This window comes from Durio zibethinus, chromosome 14, assembly GCF_047325235.1.
Source record: "Durio zibethinus cultivar Kanyao isolate XHJ-2024 chromosome 14, ASM4732523v1, whole genome shotgun sequence".
NCBI lineage: Eukaryota > Viridiplantae > Streptophyta > Magnoliopsida > Malvales > Malvaceae > Durio > Durio zibethinus.
In genome coordinates, this window is record NC_143175.1 from 5,423,090 (window position 1) to 5,447,414 (window position 24,325).

At 31.9% G+C, this 24,325-nt stretch overlaps 4 protein-coding genes and 1 pseudogene across 6 annotated transcripts; 2 read left to right on the forward strand and 3 right to left on the reverse strand.

Moving 5' to 3' along the window:
• The first annotated feature begins 5,834 nt into the window (after positions 1-5,834).
• LOC111293897 (protein TRIGALACTOSYLDIACYLGLYCEROL 3, chloroplastic) lies at positions 5,835-13,681 on the forward strand. 2 transcript variants are annotated; one of them, XM_022886945.2, is made up of 10 exons: positions 5,835-6,447; positions 7,189-7,317; positions 9,206-9,301; positions 9,424-9,501; positions 9,599-9,660; positions 9,811-9,886; positions 10,245-10,352; positions 11,927-12,102; positions 12,186-12,270; positions 13,363-13,681. In XM_022886945.2, the coding sequence occupies exons 1-10, from the start codon at positions 6,247-6,249 to the stop codon at positions 13,399-13,401; spliced, it is 1,050 nt and encodes a 349-aa protein (XP_022742680.1). In that variant the 5' UTR covers positions 5,835-6,246; the 3' UTR covers positions 13,402-13,681. The 2 variants fall into 2 exon arrangements, with proteins under 2 accessions (XP_022742680.1, XP_022742681.1); XM_022886946.2 differs by lacking the exon at positions 7,189-7,317.
• A 1,125-nt stretch (positions 13,682-14,806) lies between these two features.
• LOC111293972 (receptor-like protein CLAVATA2) lies at positions 14,807-17,558 on the reverse strand. The gene has a single exon (XM_022887058.2). It carries the CDS (start codon positions 17,069-17,071, stop codon positions 14,873-14,875), a length of 2,199 nt encoding a protein of 732 aa, XP_022742793.1. The 5' UTR covers positions 17,072-17,558; the 3' UTR covers positions 14,807-14,872.
• Positions 17,559-18,098: 540 nt separating this feature from the next.
• On the reverse strand, positions 18,099-24,053 carry LOC111293973 (uncharacterized). 2 transcript variants are annotated; one of them, XM_089743317.1, is made up of 3 exons: positions 23,767-24,053; positions 21,979-22,775; positions 18,099-19,247 (listed from the first exon to the last, which is right to left on the reverse strand). In XM_089743317.1, the coding sequence occupies exon 2, from the start codon at positions 22,767-22,769 to the stop codon at positions 21,987-21,989; it is 783 nt and encodes a 260-aa protein (XP_089599443.1). In that variant the 5' UTR covers positions 22,770-22,775; positions 23,767-24,053; the 3' UTR covers positions 18,099-19,247; positions 21,979-21,986. The 2 variants fall into 2 exon arrangements, with proteins under 2 accessions (XP_089599443.1, XP_089599442.1); XM_089743316.1 differs by lacking the exon at positions 23,767-24,053 and adding an exon at positions 23,048-23,187.
• On the forward strand, positions 18,499-20,135 carry LOC111293974 (scopoletin glucosyltransferase-like). The gene has a single exon (XM_022887060.2). It carries the CDS (start codon positions 18,499-18,501, stop codon positions 19,954-19,956), a length of 1,458 nt encoding a protein of 485 aa, XP_022742795.2. The 3' UTR covers positions 19,957-20,135.
• On the reverse strand, positions 22,824-23,623 carry LOC149514994 (uncharacterized; annotated as a pseudogene).
• Positions 24,054-24,325: the final 272 nt, after the last annotated feature.

Here is a 24,325-nt window from a genome sequence, read left to right on the forward strand (position 1 = left end):
GGGAAACTCTAGCTTTAACCAAACCATTGGCAATAGAATTTGTTTCGCGTACGATATGTTGGAAGATGCGTCGTACCCTTAGATTTTCAGTAAGATTCGAAACATGCTTCATCCGCTAAGGAAATCGTGGAATGATTATCAACCCAAAGGATATCGTTACTGGAATCGCTTTCAACAAAAAAATGATGAGAATTAAACACGTGGAAGAAAAAAAACAATAGGTCTTTCACAATAATTATGGATTAATTTATTACTCATATGACGATGCACAAATTATTTTTATTTTATTTAAATATAAATAAAAATATAAATATAAATTAATATTATTTAATTATTTATATGTTTAAAATATATATATAATATAAATAATATAATTAAGATATCAAATTATAATAAAAATAAAATTTTCAATTAAAAAATTAAAAATTTTAAAATATATAACAAATAATATTGAAAAAAAATACAGAAATTTTATAAATAATATTATTAAGTATACCATTAAAATATTAAAATAAAAACTAAAAATTTTATCGCTTTAAATTAATTTTATTCAATTTGCATCATCTCCAACTTCTCTTATCTATGAATTAAAAACTTATTTTTACTTAATTGTTTTCAAAAATAAATTTAAAAATCTTAATTATTATGAGAAAGCTTGGACAAACTCTTCGAGGTTGTGAAGGAATCATTCATCACCAAACCAGCAATACATATAGATAAGATTTCGAGAAAAAAAAAATAGTCATGATATATGAAAGTATCAACCTTGTTTCTTGGCTATTAATATATGTGGGTGTGGAACTTTGTGGATTCTTAAAGTAATGTTTAAGCAACAACTTTTAAACTATCATATTATACTCAGATTATGGTATTAGATTCTGTTAGTGTAAATTCCTTAATTCAATCAATTATGCTTTACGTGATTCTTGTTTGTGTTTTCATTCCTTAAAAAAAAAAAAAGAATGGTGGAAAACCTCTTAAAATATTTGAACAGTAGCATAATTATATTTGACTATACTCTTTTTCTTTTTTCTCCTTTGTGTTCACTCTCGGTTGATTAATTCAATTTCAGGGTAACTCTTTAAATGCTTTTGGGGTTATTTGGATTGCAAATATGATTTAAAATTGGATGTTCCAAAAAATAATTTGGGCGTAATTATTAATTAATTAACCAAAAGAAATGATAACGAATACTCCTTAAGTAATTGCAAATGAATCAAATATGTTAAGAAAAAGAAAAAAAATACTCCATGTTTTTTAACGGTTCTTAATTTTTTAAATTTATATTGGATGTTTAAAAAAAAAAAAACTACGTGCTTAATGAATAAGATTTGATTTGAAAAAAAAAAAATTAAATTGAATTTTATTTTATCCTAATTTTGTTATAAATAAAAGAAATGTTATGACTTTGAAGAAAAAGAAGTATAGAAAATTACTAGCTTTTATACAAAGTAATAATCAATGGATCGTTTATATTATATAATAATTTGATTTTCAAATATTTGAATTAATTTTTGTTATTTGTAATAGTATTTTGACATAAATAACAGGTTTAAATTATTGTAATCAAATAGATTAATAATGAAAGTCTTTTTGCATACTGTAAAAAAGTTGAATTGAGGAAAAAAAATATTTGAATGAAGAGTAAAAAATAAAGATAAAAGGTCTATATACAAACCCCCTACAAAAGATAAGAATAAATATTTATATAACTTTACATCTTATAATATATAAAAGGAAAAAACCAATTGAAAGAAAAAAGAATTATCTAATTAAGTGAAAGTCAAAAGTAGAAATAAAAGATCTACGAACAATACTAATAAAAATATAAAAATATAAAAATATGTTTGTTTTCGTAACTATGTATATTGTAATATTATATATATATATAAGTCAAAGTTAAATACATACATTGTAATATATGAAAAAAAAAATTTTCTAACTTAGACACGGATAGCTTATTGTAGGCACTTAGAAAAGAAAATATAAATATTTTTGTAACTTCCAATTTGTATTATAGAAAGAAAAAAAAAAAAAAGAACACATAAAAGTGGAGAATAATGATAAAAAAAATCAAATTGATGTTAACAAATATATTACGGAATCATTTATAAATTATGAAAAGATTAAATTTGGTCCTTTTAAATAATAAAAGATTATTATGAAATTTATTAAGATAAAATTACATTTGATATTTTAAAATTTTAAAAGATATATATCTAAATTATAAAAAAATAAATTTTAAAAAATATATTATTGTCCTGATTATTGTAAAATAAAAATAAGTAATGCATATTTATCATGAAATTTTGATGAGTGTTTTAAAAATAAATTATTTAATTTCTATGTTTGCTTTGACTATTCTTGAGGTCATTTTTTGTTTTTTGTCCAATAATCTCTACCCTATGTTCATCTAATTTCCTTTTATTTTCGTATCTCAATAAGAACTCATGTATATAGTTTGATATACACTTTGATTTAAATTAATAAAAAAAATTAATTAAATCTCATATTGTGTGATTGTAATTCAACTCAATTTATATTAGTTTTATTTGATTGGTTTATCTATTACTAATTTTTAGTATGAATATATCCTATGTTGAAAATATTGACTATATTTATAATTTTTACTTGTAATACAACCTTTAAGATATATCTAAAGGTATATTTGATAGATAAAAATGAATTTTTTCAATTGAAAGAGAAACTTTGAATAATTAAAAATTTTCAAATAAATATATCTTAAAAGATTTGGATAACCAATGATTTTTTAAAAACATTTATTTAATCCATAAATAAGAATAAGAACTAATTTTACTTATTTAAATAAAATCTTACAATAAATTAATTTTATCTATTTAACTATTTTAAATCTAAATTAGTTTTTCATTTAAATTTTGGATAATTCAATAATTTTTTAAATATATTTTTTGATAAATAATAAAAAATTAAAAAATATCTTATGTGTCGTTATAAAAAAAAATTTTTTAAATTTTCTTACGTGTCCAAAAGAAAAATTATCTATGTAAACATTCACATTAACAAATTTTATCTAGTAATAATGTATGATGTAATATATATATATATATATATATATATATATAATGATTCACCAAGCTTTGAATCCTCAACTCCAATTAGGGATGTACATGTTAGGTTATAAAACTGTTGGAGTATTCTTCATTTTCATTTTTTATTTTTATATTATATTTATTTTACTATTCGGTATTTTAAATTCATCTACATTTACATTGTTATAGAAATTTAATAGGTACAAGTAATCCTTGTATCCATACCTTTTTAACAAAAATAAAATAAAATTTGTTGTTTTATTTTTTATTTTTATTTTAAACACTTATGTAATTTGTATAACTATATATTAACATATATTTTAAATAAAAATATATTAATTTAATTAATTAAAATAAAATTTTATATTATTAAATAAAAAATATATTTATTAAATATATATAAGTATAAATAAGATATGAGTATAAGTATGGGACAGATGTTATATCAACCATAGCTATTTCTTTAATAAAAATTTAAAATCATACACATCTTCATCTCTATCTCCAAAATTTTGATATCCATTCCCATTTTGATAAAAAGTTTATTTCTTTATTAGATTTGTGTAAAATTGACATCCCTAACCCTTAAAATTGAATGTTAACATGAATAATTTTTTTTACTAACTCTCATTTGAAAAAAAAATGAATTTAGATATCTACATTTAATTTAATAAAATCATTTTATAAATTTATTTAATTTGTTAATACATTTATTAATCAATTTCATTTTATTTGTTACATCAAACTCAATCAAATACATATGACCCCCTCCATCCCTTATTGTTTGTCTCCTAAGAAATTGCACAAATTTTTAAAAAAACTACCTTAATGCTTTTTATTCAAAATCTAAAGATTCAAATTCAATTTTACCCTTTTTATTAACATCTGACACTAATCTTTCAAACAAATTCTATTTTTTTGCAAAATATTTGGCACCGGCATCTATGGTGCATTATAGTTATTTTATTGGATTTTATGTAACGATATTAATTGATAATAAAAAAAAAGTAAGGGTAAATTTAATTAGGAGTGATGCTATTTGCATCCCAACTTACTCTTTTCACATCCAATTACTATTAACACCCATTATATATTTTCTTTACATTTCAAACCAAAACATAAATTTACTAAAAAAACTCAAACACCCATCTCCATACACTTCCTCTTCTTAAATCAAAACCCTAAATCTTTTAGGGATTAAACTCCAATTAAACCCCAACCACCCATTTAATATTAAATAGCTTAGAATGAGAGGTAAATCATTTATTTTTTTTTTCATGTGATTTTGTGTTTAGTTTCAAAATATTTAGGATTTTAAGTTTAGAGGTGTGATTTGAACATTTTGAAAATGAATTTTTGAAAATTATCGAAGGTTTCTAAAAATAGATGTCCAAAAACATTTTTAATGTATCGAAAATTTATTTTTGGAATCCTTTAAAAACTTAAGCACACCTATTTCTGAAAATCTTTAAGAATTTTTTAAAATATATTTTTGTAATTTCTCAATAGTTTCTAGACATTTATTTATAAAATCTTTCAAAAACCTTCAGAAATGGATTTTCGATATACAATAACTTTCGGCCACCAATAGGGACCAAATAACTTTTTAGTACACAATAATTGACCTAATTATGTTATTAGCAAATTGGTAAATCTATTAATAACGACCTCAAATCTTTCAGTCACTAGACACTATTCGTTCAATAATGTTTATAATATTTTTATATACCTGACAGATATGCATTTGAAAAGAATCGTTAAATGTGAAGTATTCATCCAAGTTGGTTGCTACACCATATGCGATGAAGCATGACTATCTCATTGCACATGATGCAGTAGCCACTTGCAAGAGTGTCTTTTCACAATTAGTGATTTCTTTCAGATGTATGTTTGTCATAATTGAAAAAATATTACAAATATTATTGAACAAACAATAGGATCGAAAGATTAAAAATTTTTACTACCAGATTTAAATCATTCATATGTTGAAAAAATCATTATAAACTCGTTTGGAGATCGCAGGAAAGGATATCCAAAATTTTCTTGTTAAACATTGATTAAGAGATCTCAACAAAAGAATTGAAATAAAAAATTACTTCTAAAAATGTATTTCTAAATAATTGTAATGCTATCTAAAAATGCATTTCCAAATAAATTGCAATGTTTTCAAGAAATACATTTTTGGTACAGTGATAAAGTTTTAAAAAATGATCAATTTTCAATACATTGAAGAAATTTTAAAAAATTCATTTTCAGTAATTTATTAAAAAGTGGTGTAAAAGATAAAAAAATAATTAATTAATGGTTATTTAAATAATTTTTTAAAAGTTAATTTTTTGGATGTATTAAACGTTTTTTAAGTGCATATAACAACACTTTTATTTATTTTAAAATAGGGACAGATAAATTAAAATTTCTTTAAAAAAATAGAAAAACAAAATAGAACCGAGACAGTAAATAATAGTAAAGATTTTAGCATCCAACAAGTTGTGACATAAAACTCATAATTTTTTGACGGCCGATTAACAAGTGGGTACAATGATTTTATAGTTTATAGTCCTTTTTGATAACGGCATTGAAAATTGACATGGAAAATTGAACCCCTGGCATCGGTGTATGATGTGGTGTCATACAACATAGCAATGGGTTATGATTGAAGGTAAGAAAGAAGGGACAGTTTTGGCAAATTTTCCAATTTGTTTTCATTGGTATAATCAAGCCGGGCAAACTGAAACAGGAACTGAAATATACACACACAGGTAGGCTTCTGTCAGAGTCCAGCGCCTACCTCCCATTTAAGCCGGCCATCTAAAGCGCACATTTTTCACGTTTCTTATATATATCTTTTTTATTCTTTCTTTTCTTCATTAAGAATTAGATTTACTTTTATATTCCAAACCCATTTCCTACTTCAACTTTGGAGATCTTTTTCTTTTATCAAATTAACCTGTCTGGGTGTCTTTCAGAATTCCCAAATTTGCTCATTTTCCCTTGGTTTTTGGCTAATGATTAATTATCCTGATCTGGGTCATCTCCAAAATCACTAATTTCCAATACCCATAACTCCTTTTATGACTCTTTTTGAAATTTCAGTTTCAAAATGATGAGATTCCATTAATTTTTGAGGGTTTCAAAATAGACAAATCTTCAACCTTTTCATTTCCCTAAAAAAAAAATGACCAGTACGATTTTTTTGTCAAGTTCATTGGGGTTATTTCCTATAGCAACATCGACTAAAAATTGTGATTTGGGTGCAAAAAGGAGCAATTTTTATTGTTTTATTAAGGAGAGGAAGGAGCAAAGAAATGTTATCTGTGCTTGCATGACACCTACGAGGAACTTGGGACATGATGAATTCCCTGGAACTAGATTCACTGTAAATATTTCTCCTAAACCCATTTGTTAGATTCTGCATTTTTCTGCTTTTTTTTTTATATAGTTTCTTGAATTTAATTGAGAAAGATAGTTTTGGCAATTTCTTTTTGACTTGATATTTTGTGCAGTTTGGTTGAGTGGATTCTCTTTGATTGCTAACAATGTCTTTGCATATATTATTGTTCCTGCTATTACTTACTTTGTTTTTTTTTTTTTTATTGCTTCCAAATTGTTTTTGTTTTCCATTTTCTGCCATAAGTTTGTTCTATCATGATAATTTTTACATCCAAATTTATGCTTACTTTTTCTTTTTGCATTTGAACCGCATAAATATCCAACCTGTTTTGCATTTAGAGATTTTTCTCTGTTTGCTTATTGCTATTTGCTTTTGCTTTAAACGAAAAAAAAAAAAAATCTAAAAGGCAAAAGCAAAAGTAGAAATCCTAATCATGAATATTACGAATTGAAAAATGACTAAAATGAAATACCATTTCTAACATAATTGTTTTATTTAAGTAAAATGTGCATTTTTTTCTCCAAAAAAAAAAAAACAATTTTAATATTTAATTGTTCAAAAAATTATTGCTTTTGTATCCAAATGTGCATTTTGCGTCTGGAAGAAAAAAAGTAAGTAGCAAAAGCAACAACCAACGGAGCCTTAGGAACTTAAGGACTTGATTTTAGATTGTTTATCTTTAGTTTTTCAGTCTCAACATGGTTATTTGCATGATTATCTTTTTAGGAATCATCTAAATATGGGAATTTGAGCAAGGAAGTGAAGTATGAGAATGACTCTGATGTTCTCATTGAATGTCGAAACGTGTACAAATCATTTGGAGAAAAGCATATTTTGCGAGGTGTGAGCTTCAAGGTGATTTTATTTTTTGGCTTTAGATATGTTTTCTTTTATTCTAGGGGGTGCTTGGACTGCATATGAATAGACATTTATGAGTTGGACTTCATGAGGGTCAGTTCAAGTTATTAGATATAACAACAACACACTAAGCCTTATATCCCATATTCTGGGGTCAGCTGTATGAAAGACCAAATAAGGGAATCATGTTAGGTTGTAATTTGAATCTTCTTGTGCCACAAATTTCAAGTTATTAGATACTTTTCAAAATTCCCAATGGAACATTTTCTTTTGTGGGAAGAGTGGGAAGGGTGGAGGGTTCTTAACTGTTAATTTAAATAAGCAGAGCGTGAGTCTTCATACTTGTTTTGGAGTTCTACATGCTTTAGAAAAGTAAAAAAGGATTGCAGCTAATGGTGCATGCTGTCATATAATTTCTTAAACAAGTGCATAAGATGACATCAAGTTGTGTACTGTATTACCATGTTAGACCTCATTCTTTTCTTTCCATTTTTTTTATCTTCACCAGAATGAAGTTTTTATTTTCTGTCACATGAATAAAGAACAACTTCTTTCATTTTATTTTCCTATCAGGAGAAGAAATTGGGTTTATATTTCATGTTCAATTTATCCCTCTTTACTGATTATTGTTTCTAGTTTATAGCTGCAAAGGAGATGTGGATGTAAATTATAAATCAGTTTTACTAGAGTTTAGTTGATAATTCTTGTCATTGATTCTTAAGGCCATTAGTTCCATTTGGGTGCCTGGTCTTAAATTTCATTATTTCTGTCTGTTTCCTTTCCCTGTACAATCTTCCCTATTTTTAGTCTCATTCTGCTTTTCATTATTTATGTCCTCTTTCTTTAGTGGATAAAACATTGGCATGATTATAATTATTTGTTTTAATCTATGGTGCTTGGATCTTGACATTTTTAGCTGAGTAGTTCTATGGACACAACTTGACACTGACAAGCATATGGGATCCGTGTCTGACATGGCTGACACAGTTGGAGACAAGTGATGACTCCATTTCCTATCCTTCTGGCATGTTTTTGCCAAGCTTATTGACTGCTTTGAACAGTGGTCTAGTTGGTATAATGGCCCTTGGTTATCTAGATCCTTGTTGTCAGTCAATCATGGTTGGCTTGAGCTCAACATTTGATTTGAAAAACTGGAAGTGGTCCATTTCAAATTTACGTTTCTGATACCATATGTTTCATCTGAGAGAGGTGGTTTTTTAAGGATGTATTCTAGCAACAAGGACAAGAGAGTGGAAGAATATGTCTTGTTATATGCCATCTGGGTTAAGGTTTCTTTGATCTAGGATTCGGTTATGAGAATTGGGCCTTTGGTCTGGATTGCATCAAAGCACTTCTCTATCAGTCTATCTCAAATTGGACTGGACAAACTTTGTCCTGAAGGATGTAAGGACCGCCCACTTTACAAGCACCATATTGCTCACAACCAAAACTTGTTTAACACGGACACTTTAAGTTTGGCTCAACCATACCTAACACCTTGAGTCATAGACAAAATGGAATATATGAGTAACATGTTAGCCATTATCTTCAATTATTTATATCAATATTTGTTTACAGTATCTGGTCTTAGATATATATATATATCTGTTTTTGTTGTTATATTTTGTATCTCATATCCTAATTTTGGAGCCTTTATGACGAATTGCCCATGTCCAAAAATTTGAAAAATAGGTGAGACTGAAACCTAGACGTTTTGTGTAGGATACTCATATCCATATCTGAGGAATGTAGGTTAGAATCATTCCTTGAGTATGATCATAGCTCAATTTTTTTGCTTAAGTGTCCTTTTTTATTTTAATGTTGCAGTTTTTTTTTTTTTTTCTCTTTTTCTCTGTTGATTCCTATTTTTACCCCTGATCAATAGATTAGGCATGGTGAAGCTGTTGGAATTATTGGTCCTTCTGGCACTGGGAAATCTACGATTCTGAAGATTATTGCTGGACTTCTTGCCCCAGACAAGGTGAAATGCCTATTGAGTCTGGTTTCATATTTTTGCGAATTCATTTTTGCATAATTATGTTGTATATCAATTTATTATTAGTTGGTTCTGCTATATAGAGAATGCATAATTCTTATGTGCAGGGAGCGGTATACATTCGAGGAAAAAAAAGATCAGGTTTGATTGGTGATGATGAGATATCTGGTCTTCGAATTGGACTGGTAAAATTTTATTTAATCTCTGAATGCTATACTGGCTGGTTGTGGGATAATTTATTAGTGGTGTAATCCATACCTTTATTTATTTTTTTGTTAACAGGTTTTTCAGAGTGCAGCACTTTTTGATTCATTGACCGTTCGTGAAAATGTTGGCTTCCTTTTGTAAGAGACAGTATAAATTCTTCTTAGAAAAATACTATACCCTTTTTTGTCCTCAGTATTTTGGGGGTTATCTTGGATTCTAATTTCCTTTTTTCTGAATAAAGAAATTACCTGAGTTGGTTGATGACTTTGCGCTTTTTAATTGCTTAGATATGAAAATTCAAGCATGTCTGATGATCAAATCTCACAGCTTGTGACAGAGCAATTGGCTGCTGTCGGTTTAAAGGTATGCCTGCAGTTTGACTCTCTTGGCCTGGATAGCATATATTGTTAATTAGTATTTCCAAATTGTAACTTTTTTGCTTGATTTGGGGTTATTATGCAACTAATATGTAAGGTATTAGCAAGATGTTGGTTTTGGCTAGAGTGAATCAGCATAATGAACTGTTAACATTTGTTTTTTGTAGTTAATTTGATTCCCTACTGAATCTTATTCCTCATAGACAGTCTCTGCTTATTAATGCCTTAGCAGTATCATGTAACAAGTGTACACATTTGCTTTCATCAGCTCCCTTTGCACTGTAGAAACCCTAATCTTTAAGTTTCATGTTGATGTAAGAAAATCTAACTTATTTTCTCTTCAGGGAGTTGAAGAAAGGTTACCTTCTGAGTTGTCTGGAGGAATGAAGAAAAGAGTTGCCTTAGCTCGTTCTATAATTTGTGATATCACCAAAGAATCAATTGAGCCTGAGGTATGGTAAATTTCTCTTGGGAATCAAGGATGATGAAGCTTTTGTAGTAATCCTTTTTAATTGTTTTAATAAAAATATGACATGTTGTATAGCTACCTCTTTTTTTGTATCTTAAGGTAAACATACAGATGGTGTTGCAAACCACATTTGTGGCACCACACAGAAGTGGACTTCAAACAATATCTAGCTGGTCCTCTTTACTTTCAGATTTTAATCGTGAACCCTAGGAACATAAAATTTAGTCTGCATTTTCCACTTTTGAGTATAATCCAACTTGTCTCTTCCTTTTATTCCAGTTTGGGTAGAGGAGCCTTCGTCGTTAATATTTCATAGCTTAAGTCGTGGTGATGATTTATAAAATCAGTTATCATTTTATTTGTCATTTATTTCACAATCAATGGCTGCAAGTTATTTTCAAGTTTTAATCTGTGTGTGTATATGTATATACACACACTGATGTGCGCCCCCCCCCCCCCCCCCCACCATTTGTCTCTACATTTCAATTTGTTTTAATAGTTTCATTTCATCTTAAAGAATTGATGGTGGCTTACAGATGAAGAAAGCTCCAAATTTAAACTTTCTCATGAAATAGTTATCTGATTATGTCTATATTCTAAATTAAATGGTGAAGGTTTAGAATCTGGCTTCTTCAGAGTTGTTGCAGTTTTTTTTGGCCTTTTATTCTGGTATTCTTGCCAGTTGACTAGAGAGATCTATATTGGAAAATAGAAAATTTGAAAATTGTGGTGTGACCTAAGCCATGGCGTTCATAGAGTTGTTTGAAACTCCTGATGTTTCCAAGATTTAGAGCTACAAAATGGTCTGGCAACTGATAATGCAAAACTTCAATCATAGTAGAAGATAATGAAGAGTAATGGTTACTAGGTTAATCTATAGACCATTTGTGGCTTTGATCCTTAGACCTGTTTTTCCATTTGTTTTATTTAGGGTAAGGTCGGTCATATCTTGACCAGTGTTTCTTCTCTCTGTGAGCTGGGAGGGGCTTGTAGAAAATGTCAAAGCGAGTAGCTTGGAGGCCTATGCCTTGTCAGCTTAATATTGTCCACATTGCTGTAGTAAAATAATTGTGGTTTTATGTTGTTGCCACAATGCAGAATGAGGGTATGAGATATGCTTACACTTGGCTATAAGCATCTCTTCAATTTGCTCTGCTTTTTCTATTTGGTTATATTTTAGAAGATTAGGTGCTTTAGATAGGGTTATGCCCCTTTGAGTTTAGCAGTCTAAGTGCGTTTTTTTAGATGCTTATCATAGAAAATAAGGAATTGATTTGAGAATCATGCTCCTTGTCTATATTCAAAAGGGAGAGTATAGCAAAATGTTGAGTCCAATTTTTAAGCAAGTAATGCAGTGAGAAGTTGTTAATTTCTCCTAAATGTTAAGTTATGCTCAATTGATCCAGCCATTGCTTTAGTGACAAAGCAAGCTTGGTAGTTCAAGCTTTGACCTATTATGCATTGATTTCATTCTGTCCTACTGTTGGCGGCTATTGTGTTCCTTGTTATCAATTTGAGTTTGTTGGTCTCTAAATTGCAACTCCTGTTACTCGGCAGGTGCTTTTATATGATGAACCAACAGCAGGGCTTGATCCAATTGCATCGACAGTTGTTGAAGATCTCATCCGCTCCGTCCATGCCAAGGCTGAGGATGCACTTGGGAAACCTGGAAAGATTGCATCGTATGTGGTTGTTACTCATCAACATAGTACCATTAGAAGAGCTGTTGACAGGTTTTGCCAGAGACCATGATGTTGTAATTGATTTTGCTATGATGTGGGATGCACTAATCAAAGAATCTCATTTCTACTTATAGGTTATTGTTTCTTCATGAGGGGAAGATTGTTTGGCAAGGAATGACTGATGAATTCACAACATCAACCAATCCAATTGTTCAACAGGTAATTGACTGAGTCTAGTTGCCATGAACTAAAAAAGAAAAAAGAAAAGAGTTAATGGAAAACTCTGGTTTTCTTTTTAATAAAACAACTTAGCCTCCATTTGTTACATTTGCCATTTGCTTGTTGCCTGGAAAATCAAAAAGCAAAAATGTGTGTACATAAAACTAAATAATATTTTTGAATAATTAAAATATAAAATTAATTGATTGACAAAATGCGGGATTTAATTGTTACAGAAAACAATGTGTTAACATTTTATTTTTTTAATGGTATGCTTATTTTTGTACAATATGATTTTGTTTTTACTGTATTCTTTTTCTTTTAGTAACTTTTGCCGAAGCAAAATTAGTAGTAAAAGTGACGATCAACTGGAGCTTTAGGTTTTTTTTACCTCACAATGCCTTTAAAATTTAAGCGGCTTAATAAAGCAAAAGATGGTGCTGTTTGCACTTTTTTATTTGAGGACTGTAAATCATTAATACCATTATATATATGCAAGAGGGTAGTGTCTCTCTCTCTCTCTCTCTCTCTCTCTCTCTCTCTCTCTCTCTCTCTCTCACACACACACACACACACACACACACACACACGCTTGCACATAGAAAAGCACACACAGACATATGCATGTGTGGATATACTCACAGGATGCTTGTCCTGCAAACACTTTTAAGGAGACACATTTCTTAGATTATAGACTCTGTGTTAATTGACATGATTTACTTTGCTTTATGAATCTTTAAAAGGCTGCAGTTTATCATCTCTTAATGCCGATATTCGGACACATAATTTTCTGAAGTCTTGTTTCTTGCTTTCATTGCATTGGTCGTAGTTGCCTTTTTCCTTTCCTCATATTGATTAATTGTTGATTGGTGGAACAGGGGTCAAGCTTTGTGTATCTAGTATTGGTATCATTGCGTTTATAGTTTACCCTCTCTGTCTCGCTCTTTGCATGACCAGTAACTAGGGGCAGTTGATTTAAGATCTTATTTTATAGATGCTACGTGTTTAAATGAACTAATGCATTCAAACTTACATAAATACCGGCCTCCAAATGATCTATTTCATCACCACACATTGTCCTTATCTTTTCAGTTTGCATCTGGGAGTCTGGATGGTCCAATCAGATATTAGAGCACATACAGAGGTTTTGGAAGAACAAATATGGTCATTGACTTTCTGCTGCTAGTGAAGTTGCTAGATAGGGATTCTCAGGAAAATAAGTCAAATGGCACATACAAGTTTTGGCTTCCATAAGAAATCTTGGAGCTGCTCTGTAAAATTCTCGACATCAAGGGGAAATTTTGGCATTGTATTTGCAGGTCAACATTGATTGATTAAGTGCTCCCTTTTAACAATGTTGTAGATTCATTATAGATTTGATTTATTATCAAACTTACAAAAATTACAATAATTCTTTGTCCCTTTTCATTTTTTTTTCTCCAATATTTTCCATTTAATCTAACTTATCAGAGTCTTGAGTGATGAGGGTTGGCTCTTGTTGTCACCTCTTTTTCCTACAAGAAAGGGTTTATTGCGTGTGATTAACATAGTATTAATTTAATTAATTGGTATACAATTCATGCCTTTGCCAATTGCCATGGTGGGCTGAAAATAGGATTTTCTCAGCTTCAACTTATGTGGAAGCTTACCGCATCTAATGCCGTTAAATCATAATTTATCTTTAAAAAGGAAAAAGGAAAGAAAAGAAACAAGCAAAACGATGAAGCAGAAGAAATTTATTTGTTGTACATGATGAGACAAAGGGCATGGTCATTGAAAAAACTGAAGAATTTCATCTGAGTTTTGCCCACCCAAACTATGATGGAAATTTCTTCATGACCTTTAATTGCCAAATGGAACTGTTATTCTCAAATAATTTTAACTACACAAATTTGTATGTGATATTCACCAATTACACCCATTGTTGATATGGAATATTTTACATTTAAGTAAGAATTGGATCATTGTGGATATAATATAAATAGCAAAGGCTAACCAATGATATAAACATATCATTATGGTTACATTATCTTAAATACTTGTATTCCCAGCCTTTGATGTATGCTGGAGTCAACAAGTTTCATTATAACCAGAACCAGCGGTCACTTTTTCCCTTTTTTCTTTTAAAAGAAGCAGCATGAAACTATACTATCAATATCATGGACAAGATCTTTGTAAATCTATTAGGATAACTTACCAAAAATCCAGTTACATAACCAAAAATCCAGTTATCTCTTCTACTTAAAACAACTCTTAAGGGGGGAATGGGATGCTTAAAATTTGAACCCAGGAAGTCTGAACATTCATATAAATATATATATATATATATATATATATATCCAGTTATTAGGGAAGAGGAGGAGAATATAAATGCCAGTGTCATAATTGAAATTAGAATCTAATCATTGACATCAAGTCATTCAATCTTAATAGCTAGAAGCTGTTATACATCGAACAGTTAGATTAAATATTAGCAGATAAAGAGAATCTATCTTTGAGATGCCATACCTTGCAATTTGGTGAGCATGAGTTTAATCTCAGTAAGAAAATTGGCAATGTAAAGTAGAGAAATATAAATGTACAGAAGAAAGCATTCAATGCATTAAACTTTTGTCTGGAGTATGTAACTCCTTGCTCGGGCTGTACAAAAGAGAGCCACTACACCAAAATAGAAACTAACAAAAGCACTTACACAGAACACCCAAACCAATATTGGTCCCTCAACTTCTTCAAATGTCTTCCCAGGCACAGCAGGGAGGCTTGCTCTGTCACATCCCTCAACAGAGGACTCCACACACAAATCCGGATTACCAGCTAATGCTCCTGGGAATCTCCTATATCCCTGGTTAACAGGAACAGATCCAGAAAAACTGTTATATGATAAATTCAACAGTACTAGATTTTTAAGGGTGGAGATATTTCCAGGGATCTGGCCGGATAATGAATTATGTGACAAATCCAAGGCCCTTAAGTTCCACATTTTCTCCAACCTAGGAAGCTGACCATTGAGAAAGTTATAAGATAAATTTAGATATTCCAATCCTTCAACTTCAAAGAGAACATCTGGAATCTCACCCTGTAATAAATTATCCGACAAGTCAATTCCAACTATTGGGGACACCTTGTAGTTGAAGCTTAATTCACTACTATCGATGACCATGACAGAAATTTTTATCTCAGCATTTCTCATTGCAATAAATGGCTCTTTAGGTGCTCTATCCCTGTTTCCATTGTTATTGTGGAAGCTAATATTGAAGTTACCATCTGGTATGAAGCCTTTGAATTTGTTTCCAGAGAAATCAATCATCTGGATTGCTTCAAAAGTGAATAGCCAGCTAGGTAAATTCCCACTGAATTTGTTATGAGCTAAGGAGAGATACTTGAGGTTTGACCATTTGGTTATTGCATCATTCAGTGTTCCAGAGAGGTTGTTGGAGCTAAAATCTACAATCTCTAGTGATTTTAACCCTGCCAAGGTTAGTGGGATTTCACCAGAAATCTTGTTGTGGCTTACATCCAATATCTTCAAGCCATCCAATGCATCAAGCTCAGGATGAATTTCACCAGAAAGATTGTTGTTATTGAGTATCAATGCGAGTAACTGAAAACACCCAACAATATCTAATGGAATTGAACCTGATAAGAAGTTGTGTGACAGATCAATTACTTGGAGATAAGTCAAATTTCCAATCCTTGCTGGAATAGCCCCCGTAAGGAGATTATGAGAAAGAAACAATGCTTGCAAGCTTTTCAGCTCGGTGATCATCAATGGAATTTTACCAGAAAACTGGTTGTGAGAGAGGTCCAGAAGAACAAGCCCTGATTTTTCAGTTGCTTCCGCAATTTTGCCAGGAAGAGGACCTGAAAAATCATTGAAACTCAAGTCTAACACAAGCAACTTTTCTTTAAACGCAAGTCTCGGAGATATATGATAACTCAGGTGATTAAATGATAGATTAAGATGTGCCAATACTTCCAGTGAGGTAACACAAGTAGGTATTCCTCCCACAAGAGAATTGTTAGCCAATATCAAAACAGTTAGACTCTGTGTAGAAGCAGAAAAACAAGGCAAAGTACCAAATAACTGATTTGAAGCAAGATTGAGAAACTCCAACGACTGATAAAACTCATGAATATTGCCTGATAAACAATTGTCTCCAAGATCCAAGTGCCTCAAAGACTTCAAGTAAAATAAGCTGTCAGGCATCTCCCCATGAAACGAATTTGAACCCAAATCAAGTTTTTCCAAATTGCTCGAAAAGTTACCAATCCACCAAGGCAAAACGCCACCCAGTTCCCGGTTTCCATTCAACACAAGTTCCCTCAATTGCCTAAGCCTCGTGATCTCATCAGGTAGAAACCCACCAAAACTATTGTGACTAAGATCAAGAGTCTTAAGACTACCCAATGAACCAAAACATGTTGGAATTGAGCCATTGAAGTTATTCTCAGACAAATTCAAGTATTCAAGAAATGGTAGTTCGCATAAACCAGGGTGCACGTTACCAGACAAATTCATATTAGCCAGGTTCACAGAAACAACCTGACCGGTCCGATTTTCACAAGAAATACCGGTCCAGCTGGTGCAGTTTGACCCAAACCAGGTCGCTAAGCTCTGGCCAGGGTCTTGAAGGGATGACTTGAACAATAACAGTGAGGCTTTGTCTTCTGGATCAAGATCAAGACACTGAGAGGGGCTAAAAATACATAGAGATAGCATTAGCAAGAGCAAGAGTGGCAGTGTAGGTAATTTTGAGGGTTTCCAGGGGTGACAAACAGGAACATCCCATTTCAATTCCATAAGTGAGACAAACTCAAAACCTGAAACTAAACTATGAACTATTTACAGTTACAGAAGCTAAAACATTAAGCCCATTTCTTCAGCAGCTCTAAACAAGCTAAATGTTACAAGCCATGAACTATAACTCGAGTGAAGAACAGCAGAGTGGGGAGGAGAAGGAAAAAGGGAGTCTTACAGGGATGAAAATCTGGAACCCTTGTTCTTCTTCAATGGAAAGTAAAGGAATTTTCAACAAACAGAAAACTGAATAATGTACTTAGAGAGAGAGGAAATGTAAGAATTTTTGCAGCTAAGCAGTGGTACGTTACACCGAGGAATAATTACGCAAGCATTCTCTCTTCCATTGAAAATGGGAATTAACTTCTTCTTTTTTTACCCCTTTTTTATTTTATTTATTATTAAAATAGATTTTTTTTTTTGGGTTCCTTTACTGGGCGATATGGAAAATGCTATGGGCCTTTATCGGAAAGATATAAGAATATTAATCAGTAGGTCCAAGCATCCTCAAAATTGGAAAAACTTATTGATCCTAAGAATAAATTTGGGCTTAGTGTTTTCTTTGGAAGATGAAAGAGTCATCTAAAAGATTACCATGAGATGAAAATCATATGAAATATATATATAAAAATGATATAATTTAAATTTTTAATGAAATTATATATAAATTTAATAAAATAAAAAATTATTTTATATAATATATAATTTTCATATTAGATATAATATAAATATAAAAATTATTAATATTTTACATAACACAAATGGATTTAATCGGAGATCCCTGACATCGTCACATGAATCGCCTGGTTTTCTTTGGGGTTCAAGAAACGAGTCCATTAAAAAAATAAGGTAGCCCACAAACCGGGAAGAAAAAATTGAAAAAAAATATTTAATTTTGATAACTTTAAATTAAAAAATAAAAGAAAAGTTATCAAAATTAAAAAAAATAAAAGAAAAGAAATTTTCCCCGGTTGGCGGAGATTTCCTTGCCAACCAAGTAAAATAAATTACTGCTTCAAAACAGCGAATATGGACTTGAAGTTGGAGGTTTTGTTTGTAATAATATTTATTTTACAAACAGAGAACGATTTTTTTTCCAAGTACGGACAAAGTATGAGTCAATAACAAGAAATGAAAATGAGGAGTGAGACTGCGAGCTATCTATGCACATGATTATCTAGGGTAGTAATTAACCATACAAGCGTACTTGCAGTCCAAGCACACAAATTCACCATGGTCAACTTTCAACAAATTTCTTGTGCTTCAAGCACCTCGGTCTTCTTTGAATAACAGATCAGTTCTTATTGGCTTTCCATTATCATTTGCTTTGTATATAAATAACAAGCTCAACATCTGACATTATTTGCCAATTACTTTACCCCTGTTTCTTCCCTTCGACCTAGCTCATAATCTTATCGAAAAAGAGTTAGATGGCCTCCCATTCACGTCAGCTGCATCTTGTTTTCTTCCCACATCTTGCCCATAGCCACTTGATCCCAACAGTGGACATGGCTAGACTATTTGCCAGGCATGGAGTAATGGTGACTATTGTTACTACTCCCCTTAATGCACTTCTCTTTGCCGACATGATTCAAAGAGAGAAGGAATTGGGCTTTGACATTAGTAGTCACGTAATAAAATTTCCTGCAGCAGAGGTAGGCTTGCCTCAAGGATGCGAGAATGTGAGTTCCATCACTTCACAAGAAATGGCTTCAAAGTTTCTCAAGGCTGTCAACCTTTTCCAACAACCACTTCAACAGCTACTTGAAGAGCTCCGCCCTGATTGCCTTGTGGCTGACGGGATGTTTCCATGGGCTACAGATATTGCTAGCAAGTTTGGGATCCCAAGGCTGGTATTTTATGGTACAAACTGCTTTGCTCATTGCGTCACTGATAGCTTAAAACGCCATGAACCCTTCAAAAAGGTAGCATCTGAATCTGAACTTTTTGATGTGCCTGGCCTTCCAGACCAAATAAAGATGACAAGATTGCAGCTACCCGATTATTTTAAAGAAACAGCAGATACTGAGCGGAAAAGGCTGATGAATGAAGCAATAGAAGCAGAGTTGACTAGCTATGGAGTCCTTGTAAATAGTTTTCATGAGCTGGAACCAGCTTACTCAGAACTCTATTCCAAAGTTATAGGAAGGAAGGCATGGCACGTTGGTCCTGTTTCACTCTGCAACAAGAAAAACAACGATAAAGCTGAGATAGGAAATGCAGCCTCCTCCATTAACAAACACGAGTGCTTAAGATGGTTAGACTCAAAGAAACTCAACTCAGTTCTCTACATATGTTTTGGAAGTATAGTCAGGACTTCAGCAGCACAGCTAAATGAGATAGCTAAAGGCCTTGAAGCTTCAGGACAAGATTTCATTTGGGTTGTAAGAAAGGTAAATAATGAAGATAAAGAAGATTGGTTGCCAGAAGGATTTGAAGAGAGGATGGAAGGGAAGGGTTTGATAGTAAGAGGATGGGCACCCCAGGTTCTAATTCTTGATCATGAAGCTATAGGAGGTTTCATGACTCATTGTGGATGGAACTCAACATTAGAGAGTATAACTGCTGGAGTGCCTATGGTTACTTGGCCACATTGTGCAGAACAGTTTAGCAATGAAAAGCTGGTTACAGATGTTCTGAAAATTGGAGTAGGTGTTGGAGCCAAAGAGTGGTATAGATGGGCAGATTATAGTACTACAAAATTTAAAGTAACCATGGAAGATATAGAAAGGGCAGTTCCTCGGGTAATGGTAGGTGAAGAAGCTGACGAAATGAGAAAACGAGCTAAGGAATTGAAAAATATGGCAATGAAGGCTGTGGAAGAAGGTGGATCTTCCTACTCTGATTTGAATGCTTTGTTAGATGAATTGAGATTGAACTGCCCTTGAACAGAGCTACCTATATATCAGAAATCTTTTCTTTTTATGCTATCTCACTATGTAAAAAGTACCAGTAGTTTAAAAGAAAAGAAAGTAAATTATTTGCTACTTTTGTATTTCAAAGTAAAATGTATATTATTAATTACAAAATGCTTATATAAGCAAACGAAGCATATAGTCACTACTCACTACAATGCAGTCAAGCTTTTTTTTTTTTTTTTTTTTGGGGGGGGGGGTGTGGTTGTTGGGTGCAAATGTGATTTTGTTACCTGAAGAAAGCTGGAGAACGTGCTAAGAATGAAACAATACTTGCAAGAAGCCGGGAAAAAAGAAAATGAAACAACAATAAAAAAAATGCACTCAAGACTTCAAAAACCTATTCGAAATTTGCATCATAAAAGTTCAAAACCAATCTGAAAGTTGAAGATAAAAAAGAACAAAAATAAACCTAGGTTTACCTTTTTACTTAAGCAGCCAGGTTCAAATCCAAAAATCAAACTTATCTTCTCTGCTTTAAGAAATATTATGCATAGCTCATTCATTGCAATAAAAAAAGAGGATAAAGAATCCATCTTTCTAAGTCATTGTGACCAAAATAACCCAGTTAATTGCCAGGAATATAAATGAAAATCCAAACTATCCAACATTAAAAATCCCTGCCATAGTCAGAATATATATCCCATTTTAACATGCATTGGATAAATAACATCTTAACTCACCACTAAGAAGCTGAGCCAGAGCACATGCATCAACACCACCGAGAACAAAATCCATAATCTATTCTTATTTCAGGGATGAGTTTCCAAATCACACTTACGACTTTTCAATAGCACCTCAGCTATGTCTTCTACCTCACACACCTTTCCTAGCATATCAACAGGTCTAATTTATTTTATATTGCTGATGCAACTACAGCTCCTTTCTGGATTTATTAGGAATTGGAGGAAGGATTCTGAATATCTGGAAATGCAATAGAGAAAATTAATTCCCTAAACCTGAATACAGTTTCTAATATCATACTTCTTGAGACTGCCATCCTAATAGACTTGAAAGGGAAGAGTGAAAAGAAACCTAAAAACATAGTAGCGTTATAACAGTCACCTAGGCCTAGCACCTCTTCTTACTGAGGCCAGAACTCTCTCTCATCATAATTTGTACCTTTAAGCCAAATCTATTCAAGGCAATGAACAAATTCACCAAGAGATAAATGGTATTAAAAAATCTCTCTCACCTAAATTTGTACCCATTACGGCAAATGCTGCACAACCAGTACCACCTGAGGTAGTCATTTAATTAGGCATTTTGTAATTATAATTAAATATATATTCGAAAAAACATTGAAAGCAATGAGTAGAGGAACTCAAAAAAAAATAAAGAAAAAGAAATAGTAGGGAACAGAGGAAAAAACTAGTGGAACAGAACACAAAACGTAATAGATGTGAGAGCCCAAACAAAGAATGTGTGGAGGAACTAAAAAAGGATGATGCAAAATTAAAAACACATAAGCATGCACGCCTATATACAATTGCATATATATCACAGCATACCCTTAAGAAAGCACACATGTACGTGAACTTACCTATTTTGCAACCACACAGACTGAATATTGAAAGGGTGATAAGTGAAAAAGAAATTGGAAGAAATGTAATTATTCTGCTAAAGATGATTAACCATGACAACCACTGCCAAAATTAGCAGCAAAGGTAAGCATTTTAAAGAGGTTAGAACAGCATTATATTAGATGCTTTGAGATCCTGTGCACTAAGAATATGGTTTGGGCCCTTGGGGATGATAGGGAATTATGTGGCAAGGCCAAATCAAGCAATAATGGAAGATAGGTAGAAGCTGCAAAAAGAAAATGGAGACACAGAGAGAAATCTTCTCAAAACAATTACTAGCGAAATGAGAAACTTGAAGTATAATATTTCTTTCATCCTTAATGCTAAAAAAATTAGACAGGAACAATCATTGTAGTTCTCAAATACTTGAATATTTATAGTATTATAATTGATTATAAAGAAGTCAACTTACATTAGCAACTAACAATCTACACATAATCTTTGAAAGATTTCAAAACACGATTGATCTCTCCCATCACATGATAAGAGATCCACAAATAAGGTAGCAGTTGATGCATCTGCAGAAATGCCCTCCCTAACCATTTCCTTAAGAAGTTGTATAGCCTTTGAGGTATAGTTGTTTCGTAGAAACCCCTGGATCATTACGTTATAACAACAGCTATTAGGAAAACAATCATTATCTTCCATGATCCTAAACAATCGGTATGCTTCATCAGGCAATTCCTCTTTACAGAATCCATTGATCATTGTAGTATATGTGTAAACATCAGGGTCCAAGCCTGTCATAGAGAGTCCATAAAATAATCCCACTGCAACTTTAATATGCCCAACTTTGCACATGCCATGAATTAGGATATTATAATGGACAATACTAGGTTTCAACCCACTGTTCTGCATTTCTTGAAATAGTTTCAGTGCCTCTTCGATTTCACCATGTTTGCATAAGCCATCCAACAAAATTGAATAGGTCAGCAGATCTGGAACTTGCCCAGAAGCACACATCTTCTGAAAAAGTTCTTGTGCAGTGGAAAGTCTCCGTAGGCAACACGTGCCTTTTATAAAAGTGTTGTATGTGACAGTATAAGGAATTGGTCCTTTTTGAGACATTTCATGAAAGAGTTTCATTGCTTCATCTAACCTCTTAGTTTTACAATATCCATTGATCATGATAGTGTAACTAGAAGTATTAGGTGCACAGCCTTTGTTAATCATCAAGTCAAATACTCTTCTAGCTTCATCCATTTTGTTCTGCAAACAATGACCATCAATCAATTGACCATATGTGATAATGTCAGGCTAAATGCCTTGTTTTGTCATTATGTCAACAATATCTTCAGCTTCAGAAACCAACCCCTCCTTACAAAGTGCATCAACCAATATGCTATATGTGACAACATTAAGTGGAATATTAATAGCTAACATTTCTTTCAAAAATCTTATTGCCTCCTCCAACTGGCCGGAAGTACACATAGCATGAATTAAACAACTATAAATAACAACATTTGGTGGTATGCCCTTACCCTTCATTTCAGAGAAGAGGTAAAAAGCCTTTGATAGTAGCCTTTCCGTACAAAGGCCGTCAATGACTATGGTGTATGCTACAAAGTTAGGTTGCAAACCTCTTTCGTCCATCGCCTATAGCAACCTAACAGCTATCTCAGTATTGCCCGTTCTACACAGCCCATTAAGCATTGTATTGTAAGTAATTAAATTAGGTCGATATCCTTTTCCAATCATTTCATCAAACAAATTCAGAGCATGAGCAACCTTACCTTGGATACATAGCCCATTGATCAAAGTGGTCAACGTTACAACACAAGGGTCAATACCTAACTTCAGCATTTTTCCCAAAACAGAGAAACCAAAATCAACTTGACCTAAATGGCAAAAACAATTGATCAAAATGCTCCTACTAATTTATTACACAGTGAAACAACAATGGCATTATGCTTCATTCTGATAATAGCTCCTACTAATTTAGTAAATTCCACAATGGAAGGCCTTGGGTACGTCCCAATCATCCGATTAAACAAATTGGGAGCATCATCAACATTATCAAAACAATCATCCTGTTTTCCATTTCCCTTAACAGCCATGGGGTTGTTACATAAAGTTTTGATGTGGGTAGCAATGGTGCTAAAAGAAGAGTAGGAATCAGAAAGACTAGTGGTTCGACGATAAACAATTGAAGGACGAATGAAGAATCAGAAAGCAAGAGAATTAGAAGATTTAAGCTTACCCATAATTTCTTGATGAAAATGAGAAAATCAGACAAAGCGGAAGAAGCTCATGTTTTGATCAAAACAAGAGTGACCCAGGTGTGTTTGCTTCAGCTTCAGCTTTCAGACTGGAAAGAGAATAAGATCATCAAAACGAGTAGGTTTTGCTTTTCCAATTTTTTTTCACCTGTGATTTGCTTTCGTTCAGGTTGTTAAGCCACCTATCATCAACGGGACATGACGAAGGGCAAAGGCTGATTATTTCTTGTCTATTTAAGAAGTTACTCTTCTTGTTTAAGTAGGTGCTTTTAAGTTGAAAATTTTGGATTTTTTTAAACGAAATTAATCTATTAAGTGCTTAATAAAATATAAGTTTAAGTAATTATTTGTAGATTTTTATTCCCTAAATATCAATATGATGGAAAATAACATGTTTTTTTTTTTTACCAAAACAAGAAATTTTGGATAGAGGGTATCTTATATATTATTATAAAAATATAATAATGTTTTAATGGTAATGTTTGAATTCTTTTTTTATGTCAAAATCGTTGATATCATCTAGAACTTTTTTAATGAAAT